This window comes from Emys orbicularis, chromosome 1 (genome assembly GCF_028017835.1).
Source record: "Emys orbicularis isolate rEmyOrb1 chromosome 1, rEmyOrb1.hap1, whole genome shotgun sequence".
In the NCBI taxonomy this organism is placed as follows: Eukaryota; Metazoa; Chordata; order Testudines; family Emydidae; genus Emys; species Emys orbicularis.
This window is the reverse complement of record NC_088683.1, coordinates 68,409,715-68,436,988: the sequence shown is the minus strand read 5'-3', so window position 1 is coordinate 68,436,988 and position 27,274 is coordinate 68,409,715. Positions and strand designations below refer to the sequence as shown.

The 27,274-nt window shown below is 40.3% G+C and overlaps 1 protein-coding gene across 1 annotated transcript; it reads left to right on the top strand.

Annotated features, from left to right (window-relative positions):
* The first annotated feature begins 19,159 nt into the window (after positions 1–19,159).
* Positions 19,160–25,971, top strand: IL26 (interleukin 26). The gene is made up of 5 exons (XM_065401776.1): positions 19,160–19,330; positions 19,794–19,850; positions 20,913–21,044; positions 25,734–25,799; positions 25,885–25,971. Exons 1-5 carry the CDS (start codon positions 19,160–19,162, stop codon positions 25,969–25,971), a joined length of 513 nt encoding a protein of 170 aa, XP_065257848.1.
* Positions 25,972–27,274: the final 1,303 nt, after the last annotated feature.

The window sequence follows — 27,274 nt, the reverse complement described above, 5'->3', positions numbered from 1 at the left end:
AAGAACCTCCAGGAAACCACTGCTATGATTCAAACCATTTACCTATTACGAAGAAGCACCTATAGGAGTGGTAGTTATTTAACAGTGCCAAACATTTCAACTTTAACCAAGTGCTTAAGTATTTTGTTGATTGGGGCCTATGTGCACAAGCACAAGCGGATATTTTGAAAGCTAAGCAGTGATGCATGCCTGCATCTGTCCCAATATCTTTAACTTGAAAATCTTTCTAGGAAATTTTGCCGTCTTTTTGTTAAATTGATCCTTCTCTAGAAAACAAATATTTCAGGCTCTTTTAACAAAAAAGTATTGACAATCTTTTAATATTTAATGCTAATTTATTGAACGGCAATAATTATACAGTGCATTTATTTATATAAATTAATAGTGTGAATTTATTTATAAAAATGTACCAGAGGCTTTTACATGAAATATGATATAACTTAACAGCTGTTACTATAATATTTATAGAATGATACATTTGAAAGAGCTGCTTATTTGATATCTCTTTCATTGTTATTTATTATAATAAATACTTTGATTTTCCAAATATTGCAGTTTCATGAGGCTTTCCTTTCTAACTCAAACACTTGCACATGCAGGAAGATGCTGTATGGCTGACAGTCTACTGGCCTCACAGTGCACTATCATGGGGGATGCAAGGTCAAGGTTTGGGACATGCTTCTCCTTCTGTAGTGAGAATTCAAAGGAACAGTGCAGGGCCTCAGAGGGGCAACTTTGCATTTTCCCTATGCGGGGTCAGGCAGGTGGAACCAGATCAGCCCCGGATGGTCACTGCAGCAGTGAGTAATAGACAGAGTAAAGGAATGCCCTATGCTCAGGAGTCCTGTGCACAGGATTCGGGCATGAAACGGGTGTAGCTAACTCTGCACCTTCCTTGTGCCAAGTGCAATTCATCCCTCCCTGCCACCTTATCAGCTCCACTGGTTATAGCCCAGTGATGAATTCCCACCTGCCCTTTTGTAATAGATTCACACTGGGGAAGGGACATTAATGTCAGTGAAGTTATTCCTGGTTTACACTAGTCGAAGTGAGAAGTAACTCAGGTTCCTGAGGTTGGTCACTCACTGCCTGAGCTGGCAGGGTCCCCTGGAGGACATAAAGGGAATATTTTGTGTTGCCTGCTGGTGAGCCTTTGTGGGTGACCCAGGTATAGCCCATTCTTTGTCTGGCCCTAATTTTTTTTTTTAATTAATTCTAATATTTATTTATATAGCTTTAAAATAATAAAGATGCCTGTCAAGGCTGATTCCCCACTCTGGCACTCCGAAGGTGGGGGCCTGCGAGGATTAAAAAAATTAATATTGGCCACTCCAGGCTGGTATTAAACTCCCAAGGTCACAGCTTCTCTCTGACCTTGGATGGGTAGATGCTGCCAACACCCAAGTGCAAACTCCTTCCCCCCACCTTTTGAGAACCCAGGAAGGAACACTTGGGAATTCCTTCCTGTGGGGTACCCTCAAGCCCTTTCACCCACCTTCCTGGGAAGAGCTGAGAAAAAACCAAAGGAAATCAGCTGTTGCCACCAGCTAATTAAACAACATATGCCTCTTAGGGACACAAAAATCCAATCCTATTCTTAAAAAAGGTAAATTTTATTAAACCCAAAAAGTAAGGAAATACATTTGGAACTTAAACTTTTTGCTAGATCTTAAAAGAAACAATTACAAAAATTAAGCATCAAGATAGCTCTCTTGAGGTTCTGCTTAAAGGTTACAAGCAAAACAAAAGCATCTGGGGTTAGCACAGAGGAGTCCACAGGCCAATAAGGAATAAAAAAAATAACCTAATTGCATCTTCCTAGACATTCCCTGATTACTTACATATTTGGGGTTTCAGATAAGTAGGGTTGAGGTATGATTTGATGCTTTTTCATACCTGGTTTTAAAGCTTTTTACAGCATAGCTCCAGCCCTGTCCTGCTCTGTCCCCTCTTTCCAAAGAAGAACAGACAAAGGGAAGTTTTTTTCCCCAATTTTAAAAAGTTCTAGCCCTCCCATTGGCTCTTTTGGTCAGGTGCCCACTCCCTTTCTTTTACCCAGCCAGGGAGACTTTTTAACCCTTTACAGGTAAAGCAAGCAGAGAACAGCCAGCAAGAGGGACTTTATAGCTAACTGGCTGGCTGGCTGTCCATAAAAAGGAGCTTACCCCTCCCCCCCTTCATTTGTCACAATGCCTATCCCAGGTTCTAGGCACTGTACCATAATTAATCATGGAATAAACAATTATTTTTAAACCTCAGTCAAACTGAAAGTCGTTCCATAGGAACTCGGTTGGCCAGCCAGCCAGTCACCGGTCCTCTGCATCACTGTGGGATGCATTTCCTCAGGTCTCTCCAGACGGCCTCTCAAACAGCTGTCTTTTGCAGCATGCCCGCAAAGTCACCACACTTGAGCTCTTTTGGACTGGGTGAGCAATAGGCAGTCTGCCCTCTCTAAAAGAGGCCTTGACAATCTTCACATGTAAGGAACCCAGTACTTCGCCACTGCCTTTCATCAGCCAGAAAAGACATGGATTCCCTGGATCCAAAGCACAGGTTGTGGGATGACGTTCTCCCAACAACTGAGGAGCATCGTTGGCCGAAACTCTAGCAGAGAAGACAAGTCTTTTGTCCCCTCAAGAGTTTGCACTGTGACCACTGAAGAAGAAAACCTATCCCTAATGTGATCAGTCTTGTTAGCAAAATAGTAAACAATGTCCTCTCAATGGGAAGATCTCAGACTAGCTACTGAGCTGAGATAGCCAGGTAAATCTGAACTATCTACCACCTACAATGAACTTGCTGACTGAGATCTTGTAGATGCTATGGTGGAGGAAAAGACCTTTTTTTTGCCCTCTACCCAGAGTCACAGCAACAGAGTTCCTAAAAAATCTGCATGTTGGAACCAATCAGCCATGGCGTGAGACGTCTACTCTTGTCACTCCAGATATCTTCCCTCTTGCTTCATTTGTCACAGATCGTCCATAAACTAGGGTGACCTGGGAGAGAAAGGGGGGAGGGGGGGAGAAGAGGCACCTCAGAATACAGAGCAAACAGACCTGCTTTTTTGCTCATAAATAATTACAAAGCAGGTGAACTTCTGGACTTCACATAGCAGAGACAGTGAAGCCAAAGCTTGGAGAGCAGTTTCCACATCCTGCTGAGTAAGTATTGGTGACAGCCTATCGCTTAGTCACAGTAATCACAGGGTTTCTCAATGGTGACATTTCCATGCTTCACAAGTGACCCAGAATCAATGAGAGCACTGACATGTCTAGTATCTGCTGTTGCTGGATGCAAAATCTGGACAATAGAAAGGTGAAAATATCCATAGGGGCTGCCCAAAAACGGTTCTATCATATCAGCTTGTGGCTTTGAGATACAAGTAGTCGCCCAAGCCCAGATCTGAATAAGCCAGAGGGTGAGCTGAAAAAGCATAAATCTTCCCCGTGGGGTTCCCTAGCAATAGATACCTAGGACCTGATATTTCTCTTACTCACTTCAGTGTAACTTAGGCGTCAGTAGATTTATAACCTGTATAAAACTGGTTTAACTGAGAGGAGAATCAGGCCCCTAGAGTGAGCTAATATTGGCACAGAGGTTACAATCAATCCCAGGTCTATGAATGATGCTGTCATGAGAAAGATTATAAATATGCAAAAGAATAAAGCCTGGAATACAACCCTGAGGGGTTGTACAGTTTAAAGGACATCTATCCAACAACATGCCACATATGCAAATATAAGTTTGAAAATAACATAGCATCCCTAAGATTCCTGACCATAACTCAAGAAAATCGAATAATGTAGCTAATAAGCCACATGTGCAGGATAGGTAAATGGTGCAATTGAAACTATGGTAGGGGTGGTAATAGTTCTGTGTCTGTAATACATAGCTATCAATTTACACATTTGTAATATATTTCTCCCTGTGTGTGGATTGTTTGTTAACATGTAACTTCAGAGATAGTCAAATGAGAGTGGCTTTGGCCAATGAGGCATGTTCATCACTAACAAAAGTATTAAGCACTGTAGAAGTTTTGTAAATCAGAGGAATCTGTCTACTTTTAACACTAGGTACCAATCCTCAGGGGAAATGCACAGATTTTGGTTTCCTTACTGTTAACAGGAATATATTGATGAATGTTTTTAAAAAGAAAAGTATTCCTATCCCTTTCCACCTCCAGGGAGAAAATAAAAAATATCTTGAAAACAACCATCCACTTACCTTCAGCAAAAATAACCCAACAGCCTACCCAAATAAATAAACAAAAGTAGTCTTTAAACTAATGGCTCTCAACCTGCGGCCCACGGGCTGCTTGTGGCCCGATCAGCACACAGCTGCGGCCCATGTGACATCTGCACGGCTCTACAGGTAGTATATATATTGTGTGGATGTGGCCCACATAACGCAGAGAGCTGCATATGTGGCCCACAATGGTAAATAGGTTGAGAACCATTGCTTAAACATATCACCACCATTTAAGGGGCAGGATTAAATACTGGCAGAATCAGGCCTGTTTTCTTTGTAGAAATTGAGGTATGGACACGTGGCAAGTGTTTCGAAACCAAAAATCACTCCCTGTTTTACTGAAACCAAGTCAGACTGAAATACTGTAAAGAAATTGAGTGCAAAATTATATTTGAGTGTTGCCCCACTTAAAACTTTAGGGTATCCTTGTCTAAGAGAACTTGTGAGACTCTAGGATGGAAATCTGAGCCCCAGTTTCAGAATGACTGAATGCGAGATGATGTTGTTTCCTGAGAATTGCAAAGTTGCATTAATAAAAAACCTACCGTTTTAGCTTAGTTAGCTCTCCAACAAGGAGCAGTTTCCTACCTGCAAGTGCACATGGCTCATTCAGTCTTGAAAATGTGCAGGGAGCCCGCTCATTTATTTGTGATAAATTATGAAAGCTAGTCAGGTTTTTTGTGACTAGTCTATTCTTGAAGTTTCTGGATTTGGTTTTCATTACTCATTGATATATATGAGTTGTATCAAACTACTTAGTTCCTCAAGAGCCCATTCCTGATCCCACTGACATTAGTGACAAAATTCCCACTGATTTCAAGCTCAGGTTCTTAATCTGTGTTTATACTGACTGAATTATACTGCAATATTAGCAACATTTTAATACATTTGTTAAAGTGGAAGTGAAGAATCAATGCTGTCTTATGGGAGCTGTGCTCCAAAAACTGCCATTATTGACGATTCCCTGGGGAACTAGAGTTATTATAGAATTCACTAATGTTAAGATTATATACAGATTTCCGTTATAATACCTGATTGTCATTTGTTCCTAACTTTCCAAACTCTCCATCCTTCATCTTTGGTAAACTTTTCTCACAGGTTTGAGTAAAACCTCACCTGTCATTTTGGAGTGAGGTCAGTGGTTTTTCAAACCTTACTATATTGTGAACCCTTGCACGATATGAGAGAAAAAAAATGCAGCCTGCCCCTCACTCTGTGCCCAAACTCAAGGATAGTGGTTCTAAACCCCAGGCTGAGAATCCCTGAGTTAGGTAATTGCACTTTCACAGCCTCATTTTGCACACTGATAACTCAAAAATGGCTGAACTCGGAGGATTCCCACATTGCATGTGGCTCTTTCCCAGTGAAGAATAGTTGCTTTACTAAGTGCAACATTTACAAACAATATAATAAATACATATATAGATGTTCACCTTTAACATCCACACAAGTGGAGTGCAAGATTCTACTATTTCTGGTAGTGCTATGGTGGTGGTAAAAAAACAGTTGTGCAACTCCATGATGCTGTGATAAGGGTTCACGTGCGTCTAACTGGTGCACTTGAAATCCGGGGTGATGCACAAAGCTTACTGGCACATCTCCCTGGTGGGGCAGCTAAGGGCGTGAGGGAGTTTCTGCTACATGGAGACCTGCCTAGAAGGAAGCAGTCTGAGATGGTCAACTCATTTTGTATCTCGCAGTGATGCGTTGGTCATATGGTAATGACTTTTGGACTCTTCAACTATGAATCTGAGGCTATGTCTACACTACAGCTTATGTTGGCAAAACGTATGTTGCTCAGGGGGATGAATATTCCATCCCCCTGAGCGACATAAGTTACGTTGGCATAAGCGCTAGTGTGCACAGTGCTCCCAGTGACATAGCTACTGCTGCGGTTTGAGGGTGGATTAATTATATCGATGGAGAGCTCTTTCTCTTCAGCATAGGGTGGCTACACGAGAGATCGTACAGCAGCGCAGCTGCATCGGTACACCTGTGCTGCTGTAAGCCCTCTAGTGTAGACATAGCCTAAATAAAATCAGTTACTTTGGCCTTGATCCTGCAGACATGTGCACACATGCTTAACTTTACTGACATGTATAGTTCCACTGACTCCAATGGGACTGCTTACTTGTATAAGTGTTGGCAGATGAAAAGCTTTACATATTGTTATTGATTTTTACTTTAAGAACATCTTAGCAGCAACACTGAATTCATATTTCCCCTGTAGATATTTCTTACGTTTTCCATTGCTATTTTAAAATTAGTAACAGAACATCCCCTGCAAACATCCTCTCATGCTGGTGACCCACTAACATTGAAAATGCATATCAATATTAAAATTTGCATTTTATGTGAGAAAAGCCAGTGAAGAGTCTTTTAAAGTAGGGTATTTGTAGCAACTCACCCCTTCCATATTTTTGAAAAGCAGAGAAGCAATCTGAATTTTTGCCTGTGACTGTTAGGTAACCTCATTATCTAAACCAAGATAAGGGAGAAGTTGCAGATTTATAAATGATCTCCCTGTCTTTGCTGTGTGGTTACAGGAATATGATATAAATGCGATGTTATCATGCAGTGGTGACAGATTAGCAAGAATAAACCTTACTAGGTTCAAAATTTTGGATAAACATCTAAAAGCCAGATGCTTATCGGGAACTCATTGAACGTATTGAAATTGTTTGGTTGAAAAAAAACAGGCTCGAAATCTTGTGAGGACGTCTTTCTTGTGAGATTTTCAGAACTTCCAAATTTGGATCAAGGGAGATGCAGGGGAAGAAACACCTTCCTTGAGGTATTGTGGAGAGTTACAAAAGGATCTCACAAAACTGGGTGACTGGGCAACAGAATGGCAGATGAAATTCAATGTTGATAAATGCAAAGTCATACACACTGGAAAACATAATCCCACGTATACATATAAAATGCTGAGGTCTAAATCAGCTGTTACCATGCAAGAAAGAGAACTTGGAGTCATTGTGGATAGTTCTCTGAAAACATCCACTCAATGTGCTGCGGCAGTCAAAAAAACGAACAGAATGTTGGGAATCATTAAGAAAGGGATAGATAATAAGGCAGAAAATATATTGCCTCTATGTAAATCCATGGGACACCCAGATCTTGAATACTGTGTGCAGATGTCATTGCCCCGTCTCAAAAAAGATACAGTAGAATTGGAAAATGTTCAGGAAAGGGCAACAAAGATGATTAGGGGTGTGGAACGGCTTCCATATGAGAAGAGATTAATAAGACTGGGACTTTTCAGCTTGGAAAAGAGATGACTAAGGGGGGATATGATTGAATATAAAATCATGACTGGTGTGGAGAAAGTAAATAAGGAAGTGTTATTTACTTCTTCTCATAACACAAGAACTAGGGACCACCAAATGAAATTAATAGGCAGCAGGTTTAAAAAAAAAAAAAAAAAAAGGAAGTATTTTTTCACACAACGCACAGTCAACCTGTGGAACTCTTTGCCAGAGGATGTTGTGAAGGCCAAGACTATAACAGGGTTCAAAAAAGAACTAGATAAAGTCATGGAGGATAGGTCCATCAATGGCTATTAGCCATGATGGGCAGTCATGGTATCCCTAGCCTCTGTTTGCCAGAAGCTGGGAATGGGTGACAGGGGATGGATCACTTGATGATTACCTGTTCCGTTCATTCCCTCCGGGGCACCTGGCATTGGTCACTGTTGGAAGACAGGATACTGGGCTAGATGGACCTTTGGTCTGACCCAGTATGGCTGTTCTTATGTTCTTATCATTAACTTTGGTCATGTGAGTAAGGTTAAGTGCATGCATCTATGTTTGCTGAATTGGTGCCTAAAGCTCTAATTGGAACACGTATCAAAGATAACTTGCTTGTTTGCTGTAGATTAGAATTCACTAAAAACTTTGTTACCTCTACAAATATTTAGATTTGGGAGCATTTCTGAATTTAGTGTTGCTAAGAGCTCTGAGTGAAAGTTTCAACTTAAAATTTAATTGATTGCAATTGACCCTCTTTTAAACATACTAAAAGTGTGTTATATATGTTTTAAAACATCCTCTATTTTGTAAAATACTTCTGCTGTAACTAGAAATATTATACTCATTTTCACAACAGCATATCACAAAGATCAGATAATTAGGCCTGGAAATGCATAAGCCATCTGCAGTTAAATGAAAATAATATTTCACTTTTTTCCTGATATTGCTAAAATAACACTCAATTAATGCAACAAATATTATCTTTATCATCTGAATTATATTCTCTGGGGTTTTAGACATTAGTGTTATTATCATAAGCTATATTTAATTCAAAATAAGTGATATATTTTTTTCTATTATTATGCGAAGTCTCTAATTGTATTAGTTTAATAAATAATAGTACTTCTTACAGGTGATGAACTGGATACAGCTCGATGTTCCCTCTAATTTTTGACAGGCCATGTGCGCAAAAAGTTTCTTCTGTGCAAATTTTTGTGCTTCTGTGCAAATTTTTGTGCTCAGTGTTTTGCCGTGTGTGGGGTGTTTAGGATTTGTGTGCGTGCGCACACGCGCACAGCTTAGAGGGAACAGTAATACAGCTGTTGAAAGATCTGATGCAGTCTTGCTATCTAAATATCAATAATGCCTTGTGATGCTTTATTTTTCTATAAACTTTTAGGCTTTATTTTTTAGTTCACTCTCTTATGTATAAATGATAGCTAAAAAAAGCCCAGTTTTTCCACTACACTTAACTGTTTCTATGGTGCTCATTTTTGTGCACTGGTCTTGTTGAATTTTATATACTTTTTAAAAATCAGTATCTTTTGTGTGACTCATCATTCAATTCCTGTATTTTGTCTTTTGAAAGAACAAGGACATGTAATTAAAGGTTAATTAAAATAAATGAACTCTACCCGGCAAAAATATGTAAGATCAGAGAAAGCAAGTCATTTCCCAATGAATGAGATTCCCTAAGACTTGCAGCTAACGAAGAAAAGAAAGGAATACCCCCAGTGAGAAATGGAGAAGACAGAGGAGATAATCGTAAAGAATGGTTAACCACAAAATAGAGAGAAGATTCTAGAATAGGTTGTGGGATGTTTGTAATGCTTTGAACCTTCACCAAGCAGACGTGTAGGTGCTGGAAGCACACTAAAAATGTTTGTTTTCAGCAACCAAAACCAGACACATTTCAATCCAAAATACAAAACTAACCAAAAGTTGTTTTGGTTGTCAGCAACCAGAAAGCGATTTTTGGTTGGCTTCAGATTGTTGATTTTTTTTAATGAAAATGAACATTTCCCATAGCAATTTCTGTTTGATTGAAAAAAGCCATTCTGCGTTGAAAAAACATTTCAACCAAACAAAAAAGTCTACCAACTGTAATGATTTTTCTCAGGGCAGTTTCTGAGATCTGTTTTTCACCTGCCCAGTATATCAGTTCCAGCACTCTCTCTACTATCTGGCTATGTCTCTCAAGTTTCCCTATATATATAATAAAGTATCACTGTAGTTTCAGGAGATTTTCCAGAAATTAGATTTATTGTTTCAGAAATTATATTGCAAAATTTCTTCCTTGATAAAGTTTGTATTAAGAATGATACTGTCTTTTCTAAAAATTAAGTCTATCCTACTCACCACTGTAATGTTGTTTTCTCCATCCCCTGAAGTCTTTGCAGGATTGAGGCTTTAGTCACTGGAAGGTCAGTTTTTTAGCTCATCTCTCGGTTCACCTCAGCCAGTACCCCTCCTATGGATCCCCTGCTGGAGCTTGGAAGGTTTCCTGGTGCAACCTTGGACGAGGGAGCGAAGTGGAAAAAAAAAGTCAGATTAAGAAATGGATGAAAAAAATAGAGCAGAGAGTGGGCAGAGTGGAAAACAAATTCAGATAAACATTGTGAAAAATGGGGCAAAGAGGGGGAGGCAGAAAGAGAACATTTCTAATAAAAAATAGGTAGTGTTTATCATCTTACTTCTAGCTACTGTAGGGATTCTTCTATCACTGATACATACCCAGACTTCCATTTAGCTCTTTATTAACTGTAATAAACTTTTTGAAAACCCTCCTGAGATTACAAGAGAAAAAAGCTTCACAGATTGGAGCTAGTGATGAACATCCATTCATTTAGTAAGAAAATAAGAGCTAGGAATAGTATTATGTCTATTGGTGGAAGTTCAATATTGATGTCTTCGGTTGCAGGGTATTCACACAGAGTAACTCTGCTTTGGGCTTTTGTAAATAAGAATTTGGTGGCAGAAAAATAATAATGCTCCATGAGGAGTTTAGAATCATTGCAATTAATTGAGTTGATGAGGAGACTAGCATGCCAACACTTGAATACTATATTTCCTGTGCCCTAATTGATTTACCTAAATAAACATTTATTCAGCAGCTGTCAAGAGTATGGACAGTAAAATCAGTATAAGTGGGTGTAGTTCTTAGCCTGTATCAAGGAACTTAATTTTCAAAAGTGACTAGTGATTTTGGATGCCTCAGTTTTTCGATGTGCAACTTTAAATATTTTAAAGGGGCCCGATTTTCAAAAAGCGCTGAGCTCCAGCTTCTGAAATGTAGACCCTTCTCAGGCATCCAGAATTGGACACTAAAAATTACTAGTCACTTTTGAAAATTTAAGTTTTTATCTTTGTATGATTGTGAAAGGGAAGGAGACTAACAGATGCACAATAGGAAAGTTTTAATGTTTGTGCATTGGAGATTTCAAACTGGAATCTGAATATAACATGTAGACTGACTCTAAGAAGTCTTATTGATCAGAGATATTCTGATCAGATGATTGAGGTAAAATTTACAGTAATTTGAAAGAAATCTGTTGACAATCAGCTGTTTTACTAAAAGGCAAATGAAAACAGATCAGTTGATTAAGGTTAAAAAGATTAGACTCTCTGACCAACTGAATCATTACAGGCTTCCAAAGGAGGAGAGAAGATAACCAGAATGTTTTAAAACAATTCACATTCTATACCACTGACATGGTGTTATTTACATACTACAAACAGAGATGAATCTCCAGCATAAAAGTAACAATATTTTGTTTTCTTTCCCCAAGTTTAAGTTTTAATTCTACTTTATCTAATGCCTTTGGAGTGTTCTGAAGTTTCTCTTCTGACAACCACCTAAAATATTCTGGATGTGGTATTTATGTAATCCCAGATTTAGTAATGTGCATTTTTACACTCATAACTGCATATGTATAATTGTGAACACCTAGTGGTCAACTAAAACACTTCATTTATGTATATTATATAAAGGTCCTTGCACTGAATCATCACATGCCCAGGTGCAAAGTGCGTATGCATAATTTAGGCATCCATGTCTGAAAACTTGGCTCATAATGTTTAGTAATTATAAAAATTATAAAAACATTAACTCAAATGGCTAGTAATAGTTCATAAACGTCAGATGGTAGCTGAAGGATAAAGGGAGCAGTATATAAATATAATAGTATATAGCACCTATTTAATGTATCTATACCACTCTACTTATGTATTGAACTGAAACACTTCCCCTAACTATGTTAAGAAGCTTGTAGAGCCAGCTTTGGACGCTGGGAGCTATTCCTTTCCAAACTTCTCTTCAAGAAGGGTAGTCACTAGGGCCCCTCGCTTCTTTCAGTCCCAAAGCCAACAGGGGTGCTGCCATCTACAAAATCCCACAAGAATCCATCACTTCAGATAATCTTGCTGAGACCTAAGATTGCAGCACTGTGTCATTTTGGGTCTTGCAAGTGTCTTCAAACTGGCTCTGGAGATTTGAGCACTGATGTCTATATGAATCTTTGTAGCTCTCCTTAGCACGGACTGTTAGAAGTGCAGGCATTATGCTAAAAAGTTGGTGAACTGAATTTTTTCTCAGTTGAACCACAAACATTTAAAGTACTGAATAGCTTCAGTATTCAGTACCAAGAGTACTATAAATATTTATTATTTGTGTTATGGGATTGTCTAAGAGCCCCAATCAAGCACTGAGCTACCATAGTACTGGGCACTGTATCCAGAGGCGTAGCGAGCTCCCTCCGTACCCTCCTACCGGAGGGGGTCCCGCAAGGAAGGGGGCCCCTAAAAGTGGCAAAATAAATACTGCATTACAGTTTCTGCATTGTAAGGGGCCCCGCCCAGACATATGTTCGGAGGGGGCCACGTTCTTTGTTGCTATGGCCCTGACTGTATCAACCCTTATTACGAAGATAGTCTTTGCTCCAAACAGTTTACAAACTAAGCAAGTACGCCAACTTTTAGCTCGACTTTAAATGGGCCAGTAGCTTAGTCAGCATTTCAATAGGATGTTAGCACTGCAGCTGATGTTCCAAGGTGTGCTATAAGATGGTACCCATCTACGATTAGAATTAAGCCCTAAAATCTTCATTATATTGAACTATAAAGCTTTTATACGAGGGAGCCCCATTTTCTTTAGTTCTTTTTATTATTGGCATGCCAACCTTCTGCACCAGCTAATCTAGGTCTGAACTGGATTCAAATGCTAGTTCCATGGCCACAAAAAGACTGCTTTCTGGCTTGCTGAGTCATGTGGGGAGCTCTGCAGAGGTGGAGAAGCCCAGTAGACTGAAGTCACTAGTGCCATCTCATTCTGTGGCAGGAGCATGCAGAAAGTGGAAAATGAAACTTCTGGACCGAAGAGCTTTTCAACCAAGTCTGAAGTTTCAGTGGTGCAGACAATCATCAGACTTCTTGTGAAAGCCCATCACTGCTGGGCTACGTGGCCCATTTATAACTGGAACTCTCCTGAAACTGCAGGTCGGGGAGACGATGCAGCCATGAAACTTGCAGCAGAGTATGGCATGTTGAATATATTACTCCTGCACTGTAAAGGTCCGGACTCACCCCTGCGGCGCCTCCTGCTGGTTACTCCAGGGAATCAGCTCACCAGCCTCTGGATCGCCCTCTGCAGGCTGGTGATCCGCCTGTCCTCTTTTGGCGCCCGTGTCCCTCCCAGGACCCAGTGCCCCTATTACTGGGATGCTGCCCCCTGGCAGTACCCCACAGATCTGGGTCTCCCCTCCCTGGGGAACCCCCACCCACTATCCCCACCTTGCCTCAGCACTAGGCCACTGCCAGTCACCAACTAGCCCCTGGGGCAGACTGCAGTATAGGCCACTCATCACTGGCAAGGGGGGGTTGGACCTGCTGCCTTGGCCTAGCCCTGGGCTGCCCTCTGCAACCCCCAGTACCCCTTGGCCTTCCGCTCGGCCGCAGCCTGGGGCTTTCCAGGCTAGAGCTCCCCAGCTCCTCAGCCTTTCCCCAGCCCTGCTCCACTCAGGTACTCTTTGTCTAGCTCCCTGCAGCCAGGCCCTTCTCTCTCTCTCTCTGAAGACAGAGAGTCTCTCTCTGTCCTGAGTTCCTGGCTCCCTGCCTTTATAGGGCCTGCTGAGGCCTGATTGGGGCGTGGCCCCAGCTGCAGCCACTTCCCCCAATCAACTCAGCCTTCACTCTGCCTGCTCCCTGGGCTATCTCAGGCCCTTCCAGGAGGAGCAGGTGTCAACCCTGCTACATGCACCCTGAAATCCACTTCCAGGCACAAACAAGGAGACAGCTGCTATAATGCTTAAAGCTATTTTAAACTACAGTATTGTCGCAAAGTTCACTACATCTGATCTGTCATGTTTTATGGTATTCAAACAGTAAACACAGAACTCAAAGCTTAAGGTAGCACTAAACACACCCAAGGGCCCTTAGCTCTACTCCCCTTCCATAAGCCCAAAATGTTAAGTGATCCCCATTACTACCTCCTCTTTGTCTCTCTCCTTTTTAAAAAACTCTCCTAGGCCCTGATCCCATAAAGTGCTTCAGCATGTGTGTAACTTTAAGCACATGAGTAATCCCATTGAAGAACATAAGAACATAAGAACGACCATACTGGGTCAGACCAAAGGTCCATCTAGCCCAGTATCCTGTCTTTCAACAGTGGCCAATGCCAGGTGCCCCAGAGGGAATGAACAGGTAAATCATCAAGTGATTCATTCCATGTCACTCATTACCAGCTTCTGGCAAACAGAGGCTAGGGACACCATCCCTGCCCATCCTGGCTAATAGCCATTGATGGACCTATCCTCCATGAACTTATCTAGTTCTTTTTTGAACCCTGTTATAGTCTTGGCCTTCACAACATCCTCTGGCAAGGAGTTCCACAGATTGATTATGTGTTGGTGAAGAAATACTTCCTTTTGTTTGTTTTAAACCTACTGCCTATTAATTTCATTTGGTGGCCCCTAGTTCTTGTGTTATGAGAAGGAGTAAATAACACTTCCTTATTTACTTTCTCCGAACCAGTCATGATTTTATATTCAATCATATCCCCCCTTAGTCATCTCTTTTCCAAGCTGAAAAGTACCAGTCTTATTAATCTCTTCTCATACGGAAGCCGTTCCACACCCCTAATAATTTTTGTTGCCCTTTTCTGAACTTTTTCCAATTCTACTATACCTTTTTTGAGACGGGGCAATGACATCTGCATACAGTATTCAAGATCTGGGTGTCCCATGGATTTACATAGAGGCAATATGATATTTTCTGCCTTATTATCTATCCCTTTCTTAATGATTCCCAACATGCTGTTCACCTTTTTGACTGCCGCAGCACATTGAGCGGATGTTTTCAGAGAACTATCTACAATGTCTGCAAGATCTTTTTTCTTGAGTGGTGGTAACAGCTAATTTAGACCCCATCATTTTACATGTATAGTTAAAGATAAGATAATATGGAGATATACCTATCTCATAGAACTGGAAGGGACCTTGAAACATCATTGAGTTCAGTCCCCTGCCTTCATAGCAGGACCAAGTACCATCCCTCACAGATTTTTGCCCCAGATCCCTAAATGGCCCCCTCAAGGATTGAACTCACAACCCTGAGTTTAGCAGGTCAATGCTCAAACCACTGAGTTATCACTGTGATTAGGTTTTCCAATATGCATTACTTTGCATTTATCAACATTAAATTTTGCCACCTCACTGTTTACCCCTTTTTCCAGATCATTTATGAATATGTTGAATAGGACTGGTCCCAGTACAGACCCCTGGGGGATACCACTATTTACCTCTTTCCATTCTTAAAAGTGACCATTTATTCCTATCCTTTGTTTCCTATCTTTTAACCAGTTACCAATCCATGAGAGGATCTTTCCTCTTATTCCATGACAGCTTACTTTGCTTAAGAGCCTTTGGGGAGGGACCTTGTCAAAGGCTTTCTGAACATCTAATAACACTATATTCACTGGTTCCCCCTTGTGCACATGCTTATTGACCCCCTCAAAGAATTCTAGTAGATTGGTGCGGCATGATTTCCCTTTACAAAAACCATGTTGACTTTTCCCCAACAAATTATGTTCATCTATGTGTCCGAAAATTTTGTTCTTCACTATAGTTTCAACCAGTTTGCCTGGTAGTGAAGTCAGGCTTATTGGCCTGTAATTGCCGAGATCACCTCTGGAGCCCTTTTAAAAAATTGGCCTCACATTAGCTATCCTCCAGTCATTTGGTACAGAAGCTGATTTAAATGACAGGTTACAGACTACAGTTAGTAGTTCTGCAATTTCACATTTGAGTTCCTTCCGAACTATTGGGTGAATACCATCTGGTCCTGGTGACTTATTACTGTTTAATTTATCAATTTGTTCCAAAACCTCCTCTAATGACACCTCAGTCTAGGACAATCCCTCAGATTTGTCATCTAAAAAAGAATGGGTCAGGTTTGGGAATCTCCCTCACATTCTCAGCCATGAAGATCGATGCAAAGAATTAATTTAGTTTCTCCGCAATGGCCTTATCGTTCTTGAGTGCTCCTTTAGCATCTCGATCGTCCAGTGGCCCCACTGGTTGTTTAGCAGGCTTCCTGCTTCTGATGTACTTAAATTTTTTTTTGCTATTACTTTTTGAGTCTTTGGCTAGCTGTTCTTCAAATTCTTTTTTGGCCTTCCTAATTATATTTTTACACTTCATTTGCCAGAGTTTATGCTCCTTTCTATTTTCCTCACTAGAATTTAACTTCCACTTTTTAAAGGATGCCTTTTTGCCTCTCACTGCTTCTTTTACTTTGTTGTTTAGCCACGGTGGCACTGTTTTAGTTCTCTTACTATGTTTTTTAATTTGGGGTATACATTTAAGTTGAGCCTTTATGTGTCTTTAAAATGTTTCCATACAGCTTGCAGGGATTTCACTTTTGGCGCTGTACCTTTTAATTTCTGTTTAACTAACCTCCTCATTTTTGTGTAGTTTCCCTTTGTGAAATTAAATGCTACAGTGTTGGGCTGCTGTGGTGTTTTCCCCACCACGGTGATGATAAATTTAATTATATTATGGTCACTTATATTGTGGTCACTATTACCAAGAGGTCCAACTATATTCACCTCTTGGACCAGATCCTGTGCTCCACTTAGGACTAAATCAAGAATTGCCTCTCCTCTTGTGGGTTCCAGGACTAGCTGCTCCAAGAAGCAGTCATTTAAGGTGTCAAGAAACTTTATCTCTGCATTCCATCCTGAGTTGACATGTATCCAGTCTATATAGGGATAGTTGAAATCCCCCATTATTATTATTGAGTTTTTTATTTTAATAGTCTCTCTAATCTCCCTGAGCATTTCACAGTCACTATCGCCATCCTGGTCAGTTGGTTGGTAATATATCCTTACTCCTATATTCTTATTATTAGAGCATGGAATTACTCTCCCTGAATACATTCCTCATCACTGTTACAGCTGGGGTGACGAGAAGCAGAGATGAGTCCATCTTGACTCAGAGGCTGCGCGTTACCTTATTAATTGGGTAGTCAGATTCCCTCAGTGTAGATTCCGGTGAGTCTATTTGCCAGCTCCTTTCACTGTTTACTTCTTCCTACCAGCAGCATGTCTGCTCTGTGTGTGTTAAACTTGAAGCAACTTGTCATCCCTCGGTTTATTTCTTCCAGACCCTGGGACATTCTGGTGATAGCTACATCAGAATGTAAAGTTGAGAACAAAAAAGTACACTGATGACATTCAGATTTACAGAGGATACTGGAATCTGTGGCCTCTCTAAGACTTGGTCTATGCTAGAAAATTAGGTCAGTTTAATTATGTCAGTCAGGGGTGTGAAAAATTCACACCTCAAGCAGTGTAGTTAAGGTGACCTAAGTCCCCATGTAGACAGGGCTAGGTTGACGGAAGAATTCTTCCATTGACCTAGACACCGCCTCTCAGGGAGATGGATTACCTAAGCCAACAGGAAACTCCCTCCCATCAGCATAGGTAGTGTCTACACTGAAGCCCTGCAGTGGTACAGCTATGCCATTGTAGCATTTTAAGCATACACAAGCCCTTAGTGGTCTCATATATACTTTAAGTCATTTTCTCTGGCCTGCTTAGACCCCTTTGGGGCACTCCAGTAGCATAAATGGGGATAGAAAATGATAAGATCTCCCAGTTGGGTAGTTGTAGAGACTATTCTAACTTCCAGTAGGGACTGAACTGGCCCAAGCGTCTATAAAAGTGGCTGAAAGTTACTTTCTCCTGGCACATGACCTTACACTGAGCACAGCTCAGCCAGATCGGGGAGCTGGACTACTGGGGCAAATTCAGCCCAGGCATAACAACTTCTCATCTTTGGTTTAACTCTATTTACTTTAATGCAGTGCTAAATTTATCCTTGTTATAACTTTATTAAAGTTAATGGAGTTACACTAGAGATGAGTTTGGTCCATTGTTCCAATTTCATCTCAGAACCTGACAGTTCTAAACCCTAAAGTTTCTGGGCCAGATCCAAAGCTAGTGTAAATCGGCATCGCTCCATTTGGCTCTTTGTGTAGAAGTAACTATCTTACCCATCATGCTTTCAATTCTGTCACCCCTCTGCCAAGTTATAGCAGATTCTGAGACCTTACAAATAGATTTCTCGTTCAACAGCCTCTGGGTATATTCTTAATGCAACTTTTTTACTTCACTCTACAAGCACCAGTCCTTGAACCGAGGTGGTCACAAACAGTACATCGGCAATCCCATCTTTTTGGGACCTCAATCCAAACACCAGTGCTTGGTTCCCAGGGAGCAATTCTGCTTTTGATAAGTGACTCTAATTAGAGAGATTAAGGCAGAGCACAAACTCCCATGCTACCTACCACAGCTCCCCAAAAAAATACAAACTTTTTTTTAACGACTGACCAGTGCTCACATGCTAAGAAAAAGAACTGGGAAAACTACACAGAACAGCACCATGATGTGACTCCCACCACAACAACATCTTTCATGGTGGTTCATTGTCACTCCTTCATATTTTCAAAAAAGCGACACCTTCAAAATTAAAATAAATGGTGTTTTCTCTATTATGACATAGGTTATTTCATAATGTACTTACAGCAAGAATTCATTAGCTCAAACAGAATCCTTAAAATACAAGATCACAGGGGTGATGCCAGCTTAGTCCATTTCCTTGGGAATAACTAGATTTCTAATGCTTTTAGAATAGTTTAAAACTATGGCATGTGTTTTGGAAAAAGCTACCATCACGCTTTGCAGAAATCCTTTACACTTGAGAAAATATTCAGAAACCCACTAGCTTTTGTCACAAAATGAAGCTAACCAATTTAACCATTTTCTCTTCAGTAGGCCACTGAAGAAAAAGAAAGAAGCCTTTCAATGTGAGAGCGAAGCTCTTCTTTCTTGGAAACCTAGCTCTTATTGCCAGTAAATATGGAGATGTCTTTTACAAACGTCACAGATGGTGTGGTCAAACTAGCTGAAAGTGGAGCAAGATGTATAAAAATAGAGCAACAAAAGTGATCTACCAACACATCAGCAATAAATTATCTATATGAACATCTCAGACAGAAGCTGCTTTGAGGGTTAACAGAATTAGGTTAACCTTTGTCATCTAACCAGTCTTGCTATATCCCACAGGCTGCTGTGACTATACCAGAGGCAGGAAGGAGTGGTGAGAATGAGACTGTATTCTCTTTTCAGGTCTGGTCTTCTTTTAGTTCTACTGTGTCTTTTCATTGCTGAAGGCAAAAAGGCATCCTCAGGCAAGAACAGCTGTCGAAAAGGAATGATCTCCAAAGTGACAGAGAACCTATATGTCAAGGCAACTACTTTCAAAGCATCTATTCCAGTAAGTTAATCCCATTGGTTGGAAAGATTATATGTTCATTTTTACTTATTTACAGATGTTTCTGTGGCATCAGAGTATCTGAGCACCTGGCAATTTTAATAAATTAATCCTCACTACACTGCCATGAGATCGGACAGTATTGTTATCCCAGTTTTAAAGATGGGTAAAACGAGGGGGCACAGACGGGTTAAGTGACTTTCCTAAGGTCCAGGAGGAAGTGTGTGTGGCAGAGTTGGGAACAGAACTCAGATCTCCTGACTTCTAGTCCTACGTATTAATTATTATTATAATAATTTATTTGTATTACCATAGCACCTAGGAGCCCCAGCCATGGCCCAGGACCCCATTGTGTTAGGTGCTATAAAAACACTGAATAAAAAGTCCATCTTTCCTCCTTCTGGTCTGGAGGAGAAGGTTAGATGTATATTAATCTAAATTAATATTAATTCATTATTCTTTATAGAAAGATCTCATCAAGAACAGAAGATTGTTAAAAAAGACAACCAAAAAGTTGTTTATGGTAAGATCTGGATTCTTTGTTTTCCACTTCTTTACTTTGATCATATTTCATTCTGAATGAGGTGGGAGTGGCTGATCAAAAGGAATGGTTTCTGATAGAGAATTTGGTGATTGTGTTTAATTCCGAGGGACAATATTAGACTGAGAACTATAGATTGAAAAACTCCCTTCTGAGGGTACGAATAACACATTGGCCTATTAACACTGAAAAAGATTCTCTTACAGGCCACAGAGCACTGGGGTGTAGGGGGAGGGAATGGGAAAGGGAAGGGCTGAGTGACTGAAGTGCCAGGTGGGAGCAGTTGGAGGCACTTTGTCCCTGTGTAAGGTAGAGGCTGGAATAGGATTTGGGAGGATAATTGGGAAGACCAGTAGTGGTGCTTGGGCCGGGGGGAAGCACATGCTCAAAGAGGCACTTGCTACACCAGTGAAAACAGTATAGCAGGTGCTCTTCCCCAGTTGTACTTTCCAGGGGATAGCTAGTTCACCTGAGGGCCAAGACCACAGTTATGCCCCCAACCTGCCCACATACAGCCTGTTACGGGTGTGTATTATGACAGGAAGGCTAGTGGCCCCACATAGCACTCAGGAATCCCGAACAGCTGCGTTGAATTCCTTATCCCGCCCCACCCCCCTTATTGCACTGGAAAGGAGAATTGGACTCCTGCCTCCCAGAGAATCCACATAAGGACACCTATAATTTGGCCCAAATAATGTAATACAGGGTTCACTATATTTGCTACATGTCTATGTTTTGCATTTTAGGACAGAAAATAATAGATTCATTGATTGTACTTTTGTTAATGATCAGTCTCTGGTGTATTTTGCTTTCGGGTTAGCACGATATTGCACTGTCTGGGTTGCAAACCCCCCTGGGGTAATGTTTATTTGTTCACAAAAATAAAAGCAAATGGCTGTCCATTGGGATGATAAAGAAATTGACGAAAGGATTCCTATTGCCTGTGCGTTTTATAAATGCTGAATTTGATAAAACTTAAATTTTAGGCCAAATTTGACGTGACAGTTTCACACTAAATTAATGTCTGATTTATTTTGTTTTCAGAAAAATTGCAGCGTTCGAGATCAGCTTCTCTCATTCTACGTGAAAAATGTTTTTGGAGGCCTTGGTATTGGAAGTGACAAGGTGTACATAGTTAGTGCCTTTCAGACCCTGCAGGAGAACCTAAGCAACTGTGTGAGTATCTTCTTTGAAGCGAAGTGAGCCAGGCTATCCCGAGCACCAGAAAAGAGCTAGATCATCCTTCTAGCAGGCGGGGTGATTCAGAGTCACAGAGTGCGTTCCCGGGGCTTCCCAGTTGTGCGGGGGAAAATTTTACTACACTCATTTAGCATATGCCTAAAGCTAGCGCTGCTCACTCTCCATCTACTGCTTCCAGGGTGCAGCTACAACCTGAGTACTGAGGCTGCAGTTGGACAGGGTAGGGCTGGAAGAGGGGGACTCTGAACTCTAGCCAATGCCCCAGCACAGCAGGGCACAATCTCCTGGAGATTAGCTGGAGGTTTTCTTGTGCCGACACAGAAAACACTCTGTGTGAGGGAAGCCTGAAGACAGGGTTTTTTCCCCTCACAGAAGACTCCTAACTCCACTGACCTTCATAATAACTAGAGATGCTCACACAGCATAATACCTTCTATGTGTTCCTACTTCAGCAAAGTACCTTTAATGAGTGCCTAATTCTTACCCCCACTTCTTTAATGCAGCAAAAAAAAATAATATTTCCATTTGAAACAGCTGCACGTGTTTCATGAAAAATAAGACAAGAATCCCAAAGTATTTTGAAACAATTTTGACTGTATCATGAAACTTCTGTTATTTACTTTCCTGAGTTTTATTTGTATGAAAACAGGACTGTTGGTCCTTAGAAATTCATCCCCTCCACTTGCATTTCTCTCATTTGAAATCACAATCCCTTGCCATGTCATAAACTCTTCCAAGATTGCCAGTCAGGTGTCACAAATAGAGGATTCTGATTATAAGTGACCATAGGTGCTGGAACTAGGTGTGCAGGGGGTGCTGCTGCACCCCCAGGCTTGACATGGTTTCCATCATATACAGGGTTTACAGTTTGGTTCAATGGCTCTCAGCACCCCCCACTGTACAAATTGTTCCAGCACCCCTGGAAATGACTAGCTGTTTATATACAGATAAGGAATGAAAGAGGGGAGAAATGTATGACACAAGTTATAGAATCAAAATGTATCTAATTATATCCATTAATAAATGTATAAGAAGTAGATGTTAGTTCCATACAAATATTTGCAGTACGAAATAATCAGGTATAGAGAAGCCTTTGCAGCATTACAGCTCAACTAAAACACATTCTACATGTTTGTACCATGTGAAAACATTAAAATATCAATGGGAAAAACTCCACCAATACTCAGACTCTATAGTTAAGGAAACCCTAGGTTTTTGTATGTTATAGCATTTATATATATATATATATATACACTACATTCATACATACATGCATGCACACCCATTATGTAGTGTGCCATAATTTGATGTCTTTCACAGGTGCAGTTTGCCATATTGTATTTAAAATGTAAAGAAATTCCACTGTTTTTTCTGAAAATCAATTATGCCATTAAAGGCACCAACACATTCCAAGAAACTCAAACTACCAGCAATGACTGAATTATGAATATCAATTACTACTAAATAATTGCACTCTTTGCAACCTGTTTCACACTCTAACCTACAAATAACTTGGATCCTGTACTGTATAACTATGTAGACAAGATACACTGGGTTTTGTGTTGTATTGCACATTTAGAGCCAGTGCTTACTAGATAAAAATCTAAATATGTTAGAGTGTAGATTTCTGGATATTGACAGGAACTGTACTGAAAAAATATTAATAGGAGGGAGAAACCCCCCTCTCTTTTACTAGAAAAAAACAGGTATTTGAGAAAAAATTTAATATTAGCTTTCAGAATTTACTATAGGGCAAGATTTCTCATTTTTGTCATTTTGATAGCACTTTAAAAAATAAACGCTATACTGATTTTAAATCAATGATACAAAACCATACATAAGAATAACATAAAATGTGGACAAAGAACAAAACCAATGAATACTTTACACAAAGTCCTGGATTGCTATAGCGCTTCATCCCCAAATGGCTTAGCAATCTCATGATCCTCTTATTTGCACATCTGTTGTCTCCTTTAGATAAGATATAAAACATAAAAAGGAAGAATGTCTTATGTATAAGATGCTCATAAGAAGGAATTTCTTCCATGTCAACATACCGGTTATGGAGGATGGCACACAACGATGGTACCACCTTCTGGGAATCAAGTTCTTTGGACAACTAAGGCAATAGTAATTCATTATCAAACAAGCATCTTGTATAGTCCCATGTACTCCAGAAGAGTCATATAGCTAAGATAGTTATGACTCAGTCACTAACATAGGATTCCTTACTATATATAAAAACTTCTATTTTTTTACCAAATATTTCTGATGTAAAGGCATTGCCAAATAATGTGCGCTATATTATCATTCTGATTCTTACACCATCAGCTCAAGTCATTGTCCAGTAGCCTATGGGAAAATTTTTCACAAGCCTCTACGTGATTTAAGAGACCAAATCTCACTTTGAAAAGTGACTTAGGTACTGAGGACCCTTATTCCCATTTATTTCAATGAGACGTGTTCTCCAGTGCCTAAATCTCTTTTGGAAATGGATTTAGGCTCCTATGTCACTAAAAGCTTTTGAAAATTTTACCCTACATTTGAACAGTGCACCCAAGTCCAACAAATTCATTGCATGATTTGAATTGTTGCAATTTAATTTCAGACTCACTAGCAGATCTTACACCGCAGCCCAAACATAATCCACCTAAATATACAGAGAGCTCACTTTCCCATTAGGTGGGAAGAACAGTGTGTATAATATGTATGAACACTTGGGGCAGAATTATTCTCTAGAAATTATTTTGGGCAGTTCTGTGGCCTGTATTTCACAGAGGGTCACATTAGATGATCACAATGATCCCTTCCGGCCTTGGAATCTATGAATCTATGAACAGTCATTTAAATAAATAAATTTAGTGTCGTCTCTTTTGGATGCATTGGATCAGTGGCATACTGTATCACTGTTTAAAAGTATAAAGAATCATGACTAATTTGCCTAAAAAAGTCTAAAAAGAAATGTTTAAATATTTTGTATAGAGAAGTTATAGCATTATCCATTAAAGTAGCTTTTGTTTACATTTTCACTTTCCAAGGCACCTCTGATAAAGATTAAAGTCAATCTAGATCTCAGTAGTTTTTTGCTTGATTTGTTAATAAGAAATATCAGATCTTGACTTTCTCTTTTGCAGGAGAACTCCTAGAAAGAATGAGAATTAGTGGGACTATGACATCACAAAAGATTTTAACCTGAGTTGAGAGTAGTAGGGATCTTTAGTCAGAATGTCCCAATTTTTAAAATCATTTTCGAATCACTTGGAAAACTTCTTTTAAAATGAACGTTGCTAGTAAAAGACATTGTCAATGGCTTCATGTTCCTGGCTTTGGCAGCTCTGTGATGTTTGTGCGGGGGTCTTTTTTGTGTGTGTGCGCTCTTTGGGAGAGTGAGTCTCCCCTAAGTTTCTCTTCTATTCTGCTACACAAATTCCAAACCTGGACTCCCTACTTTGCCATCAATTTAATCAGTCCACTTTCTTATTATTTGTATTGTGGTAGCACTCGGAGGTGCCAGTGAGGTTTGGAGTTCCACTGTGCCAGCTGATGTGCAGACACAGCATAAAGGATACTCCCTGACCCTAAATGCCAATTCAATCAAAGAATCACAGCCAATTCAATAGGGATAGCTCAGTGATCTAAGCATCACACAGGCTCCCTGGAACCATAGGTTCAGACATCAGCTGCTCAGCCCTTCGTCCTTCTAAATAAAGCTCCTGATTTTGCCCTCCTTACGTTGAGCAGTAACTTACTCCTGGAGCAGGCCCACTTTTTAACTCAAGCAGATGAGCAGTTTTGACAGTTTTTCCTGAAGAGTCAAAGGTAGCAAGTCTTTACGTTTGCTTTCTTTCTCTAATGTTGCTGCCAGCGCTCTAGGGCCCCATCTGCTGATTGATGCCATGAAGGTCACTGCAGGAGGCACCGTAGGCTGCTGAAGGGAAATAAAAAACATTCAGAATGATAAAAGCAATGTACTGGACCAGTATCTTACTGAATTCCAATCTTTAGTTTTTACAGTATGGGTTAGACTAAATAAACCCTTTCCCTCCACACCCAGCTTCATTTTGATCCTTTAGTGATTACATAAATCTATGTTTCAGATATCCGCATGTGGCTGATTGGATACCACTACTTGACACTTACATCTATGGCTTCCTTGCAAGATTTAGTTACAGGAGAAAATGGTTGTCAGGTTTTATTCCGACAAAACTCCCAATGACTTCAATGGGAATTGAAAGTTTGCAGTTAAAGATTGCAGAATTGGGCCCTTAATTAGCATTAAAAATGGGAAGAACAATCATTAAAAATTCCACATGGAAACGTAAATTAACTTTGTAAATAGTTTTAAACCCATTTTAAGTAACCATGTAAGGGAACAGAATTACACTCACTACTTTGCAGAGGTCTCTTAAAAGAAGGAGGTTCCCAATGTGAGTGGTCCATTGTACAAGTTTCACTGTCTTATGTTCTACAGCTTTCCCAAGTGTGCTCACATATCTTCCAAAAGCTTATATAAACTCACCCATTTACAACAGCAAGTATGGCCCAAATGTTGCTACCTTTACACATCTGTATCAGGAGGCCATATGACGGGCTCTGTTCTTACTTATTATCAATTGCTTACACCAGACTCCACAAGTTCTTCTGATTTTCTTCTTGTCCCTTCAGCTACCATGTGCTCCAACCACTAGAGTAACTACGGCTGTCAAAAAAATAAAGAAAACGTTTGATAAGGTAAAGCCCTGATAGTTGATTTCAAAGTTGCACTGTTTGAAAACATGGCTGACTTCTGCTTCTAACACCTTTCTCTTACTGACAGCTTGGAGAAAAGGGCATCTACAAAGCCATCAGTGAACTTGATATTCTCCTTCCCTGGATTCAGACTTACATAGAAACCATCAAATAGAAGTCAAGGAAAGTGACACAAGGAAAATGCCACCATACTGTGCACGCTAATCAAAACAAAAAAGCACTGCAAATCATCAGAAAGAGGATTATGCAATCAGCCTGGCAGTAATTGTATCACACTGAAAAAGTGGTTTTGGTCCATAACGTCGTCAAGGCTGGGGTTTCCAAGAGTGCTCAGAGTTGGTCTAACTGTTCCCACTGAAGTCAATGGTGGGAGCAAATTCAGGCCTACCTGGAGCACTTTTGAAAGTCCCACCCAAAGACCTTACATTCCAGTAGCAGTACCAACAAATTGGTAGAGTACCACTGGCAGATGACATAGCCCTTGCTAGAACTTCACTCATTGCTTTGTACTTTGGGATAAAGCGCTATATCTAGTGATTTTAGTTTCAGCACAAGTGGTTCTAATTACCTCACTGGCATTTGTCTTTAAGGCTTACTTTTGTGCTTTGTTACAGATGTAGACACTGCTGGTGTGTAATGTTATATATGTAAATGAGACATGTTAAGTGTTTGTCATTACTGTTAATTTAAGGTACTTCATGATGTCTAAAAACATATACCATTGTTAATGACAAAATATCTACCTATTCCTCATGCGTGTTCTTTGAGATGCTGCTAACTATCACTGAAATGATGCAATGCAGAAAGCATATCACAGCATGGAATGCAGAGATGATAAATAAATTAATACAATTACTGATCTGGGAGATTGGGTGTGCAAGGTAAATTTAGCCTAAGTGTAAGTATTATTAAAATGAGGCTAAGGATTTACAATGAATCTTTCATATACTGTATAATTAAGAAAGAGCTCTAGTCTGAAATAGAACTGACTATACATATTTTAAAAAATTCCCACTGCAGACTAATCAGGAATTCAAAATTATTTTAATCCATAGTATAGAGTATATATGTTGGTGTTTGAAAATACATGGTGGTATAAGTTTGCAGCACCAAGCTGCACAGTAACTAATGTTCACACATCACTTTTACTGACCCAATGACACATAGGGCCACAACTTGCCTTGTGCAGTAACACTCCATAACCCAACAGTGTGTTTTTTTCTCTAAGGGCAAAGATCCCCAAAGTGTGGGGTGCGCCCCCCAGGGGGGCACAGAGGAACATGCAGGGATGGGGTGCAGCCAAGCCCATGGGGGTGGGGAGGCGGGAGGAGGGAGCGCCATCCAGCTCCACTCCTGGTCCCGGCCCCGGCTGCTGGTCCTGTGCCCAGGGCTCCGCTCCTGGCCCTGTGCCTGGGATCCTGGCTGCCGGCCTTGGCCCCCGGCCTTGGCTCCACTCC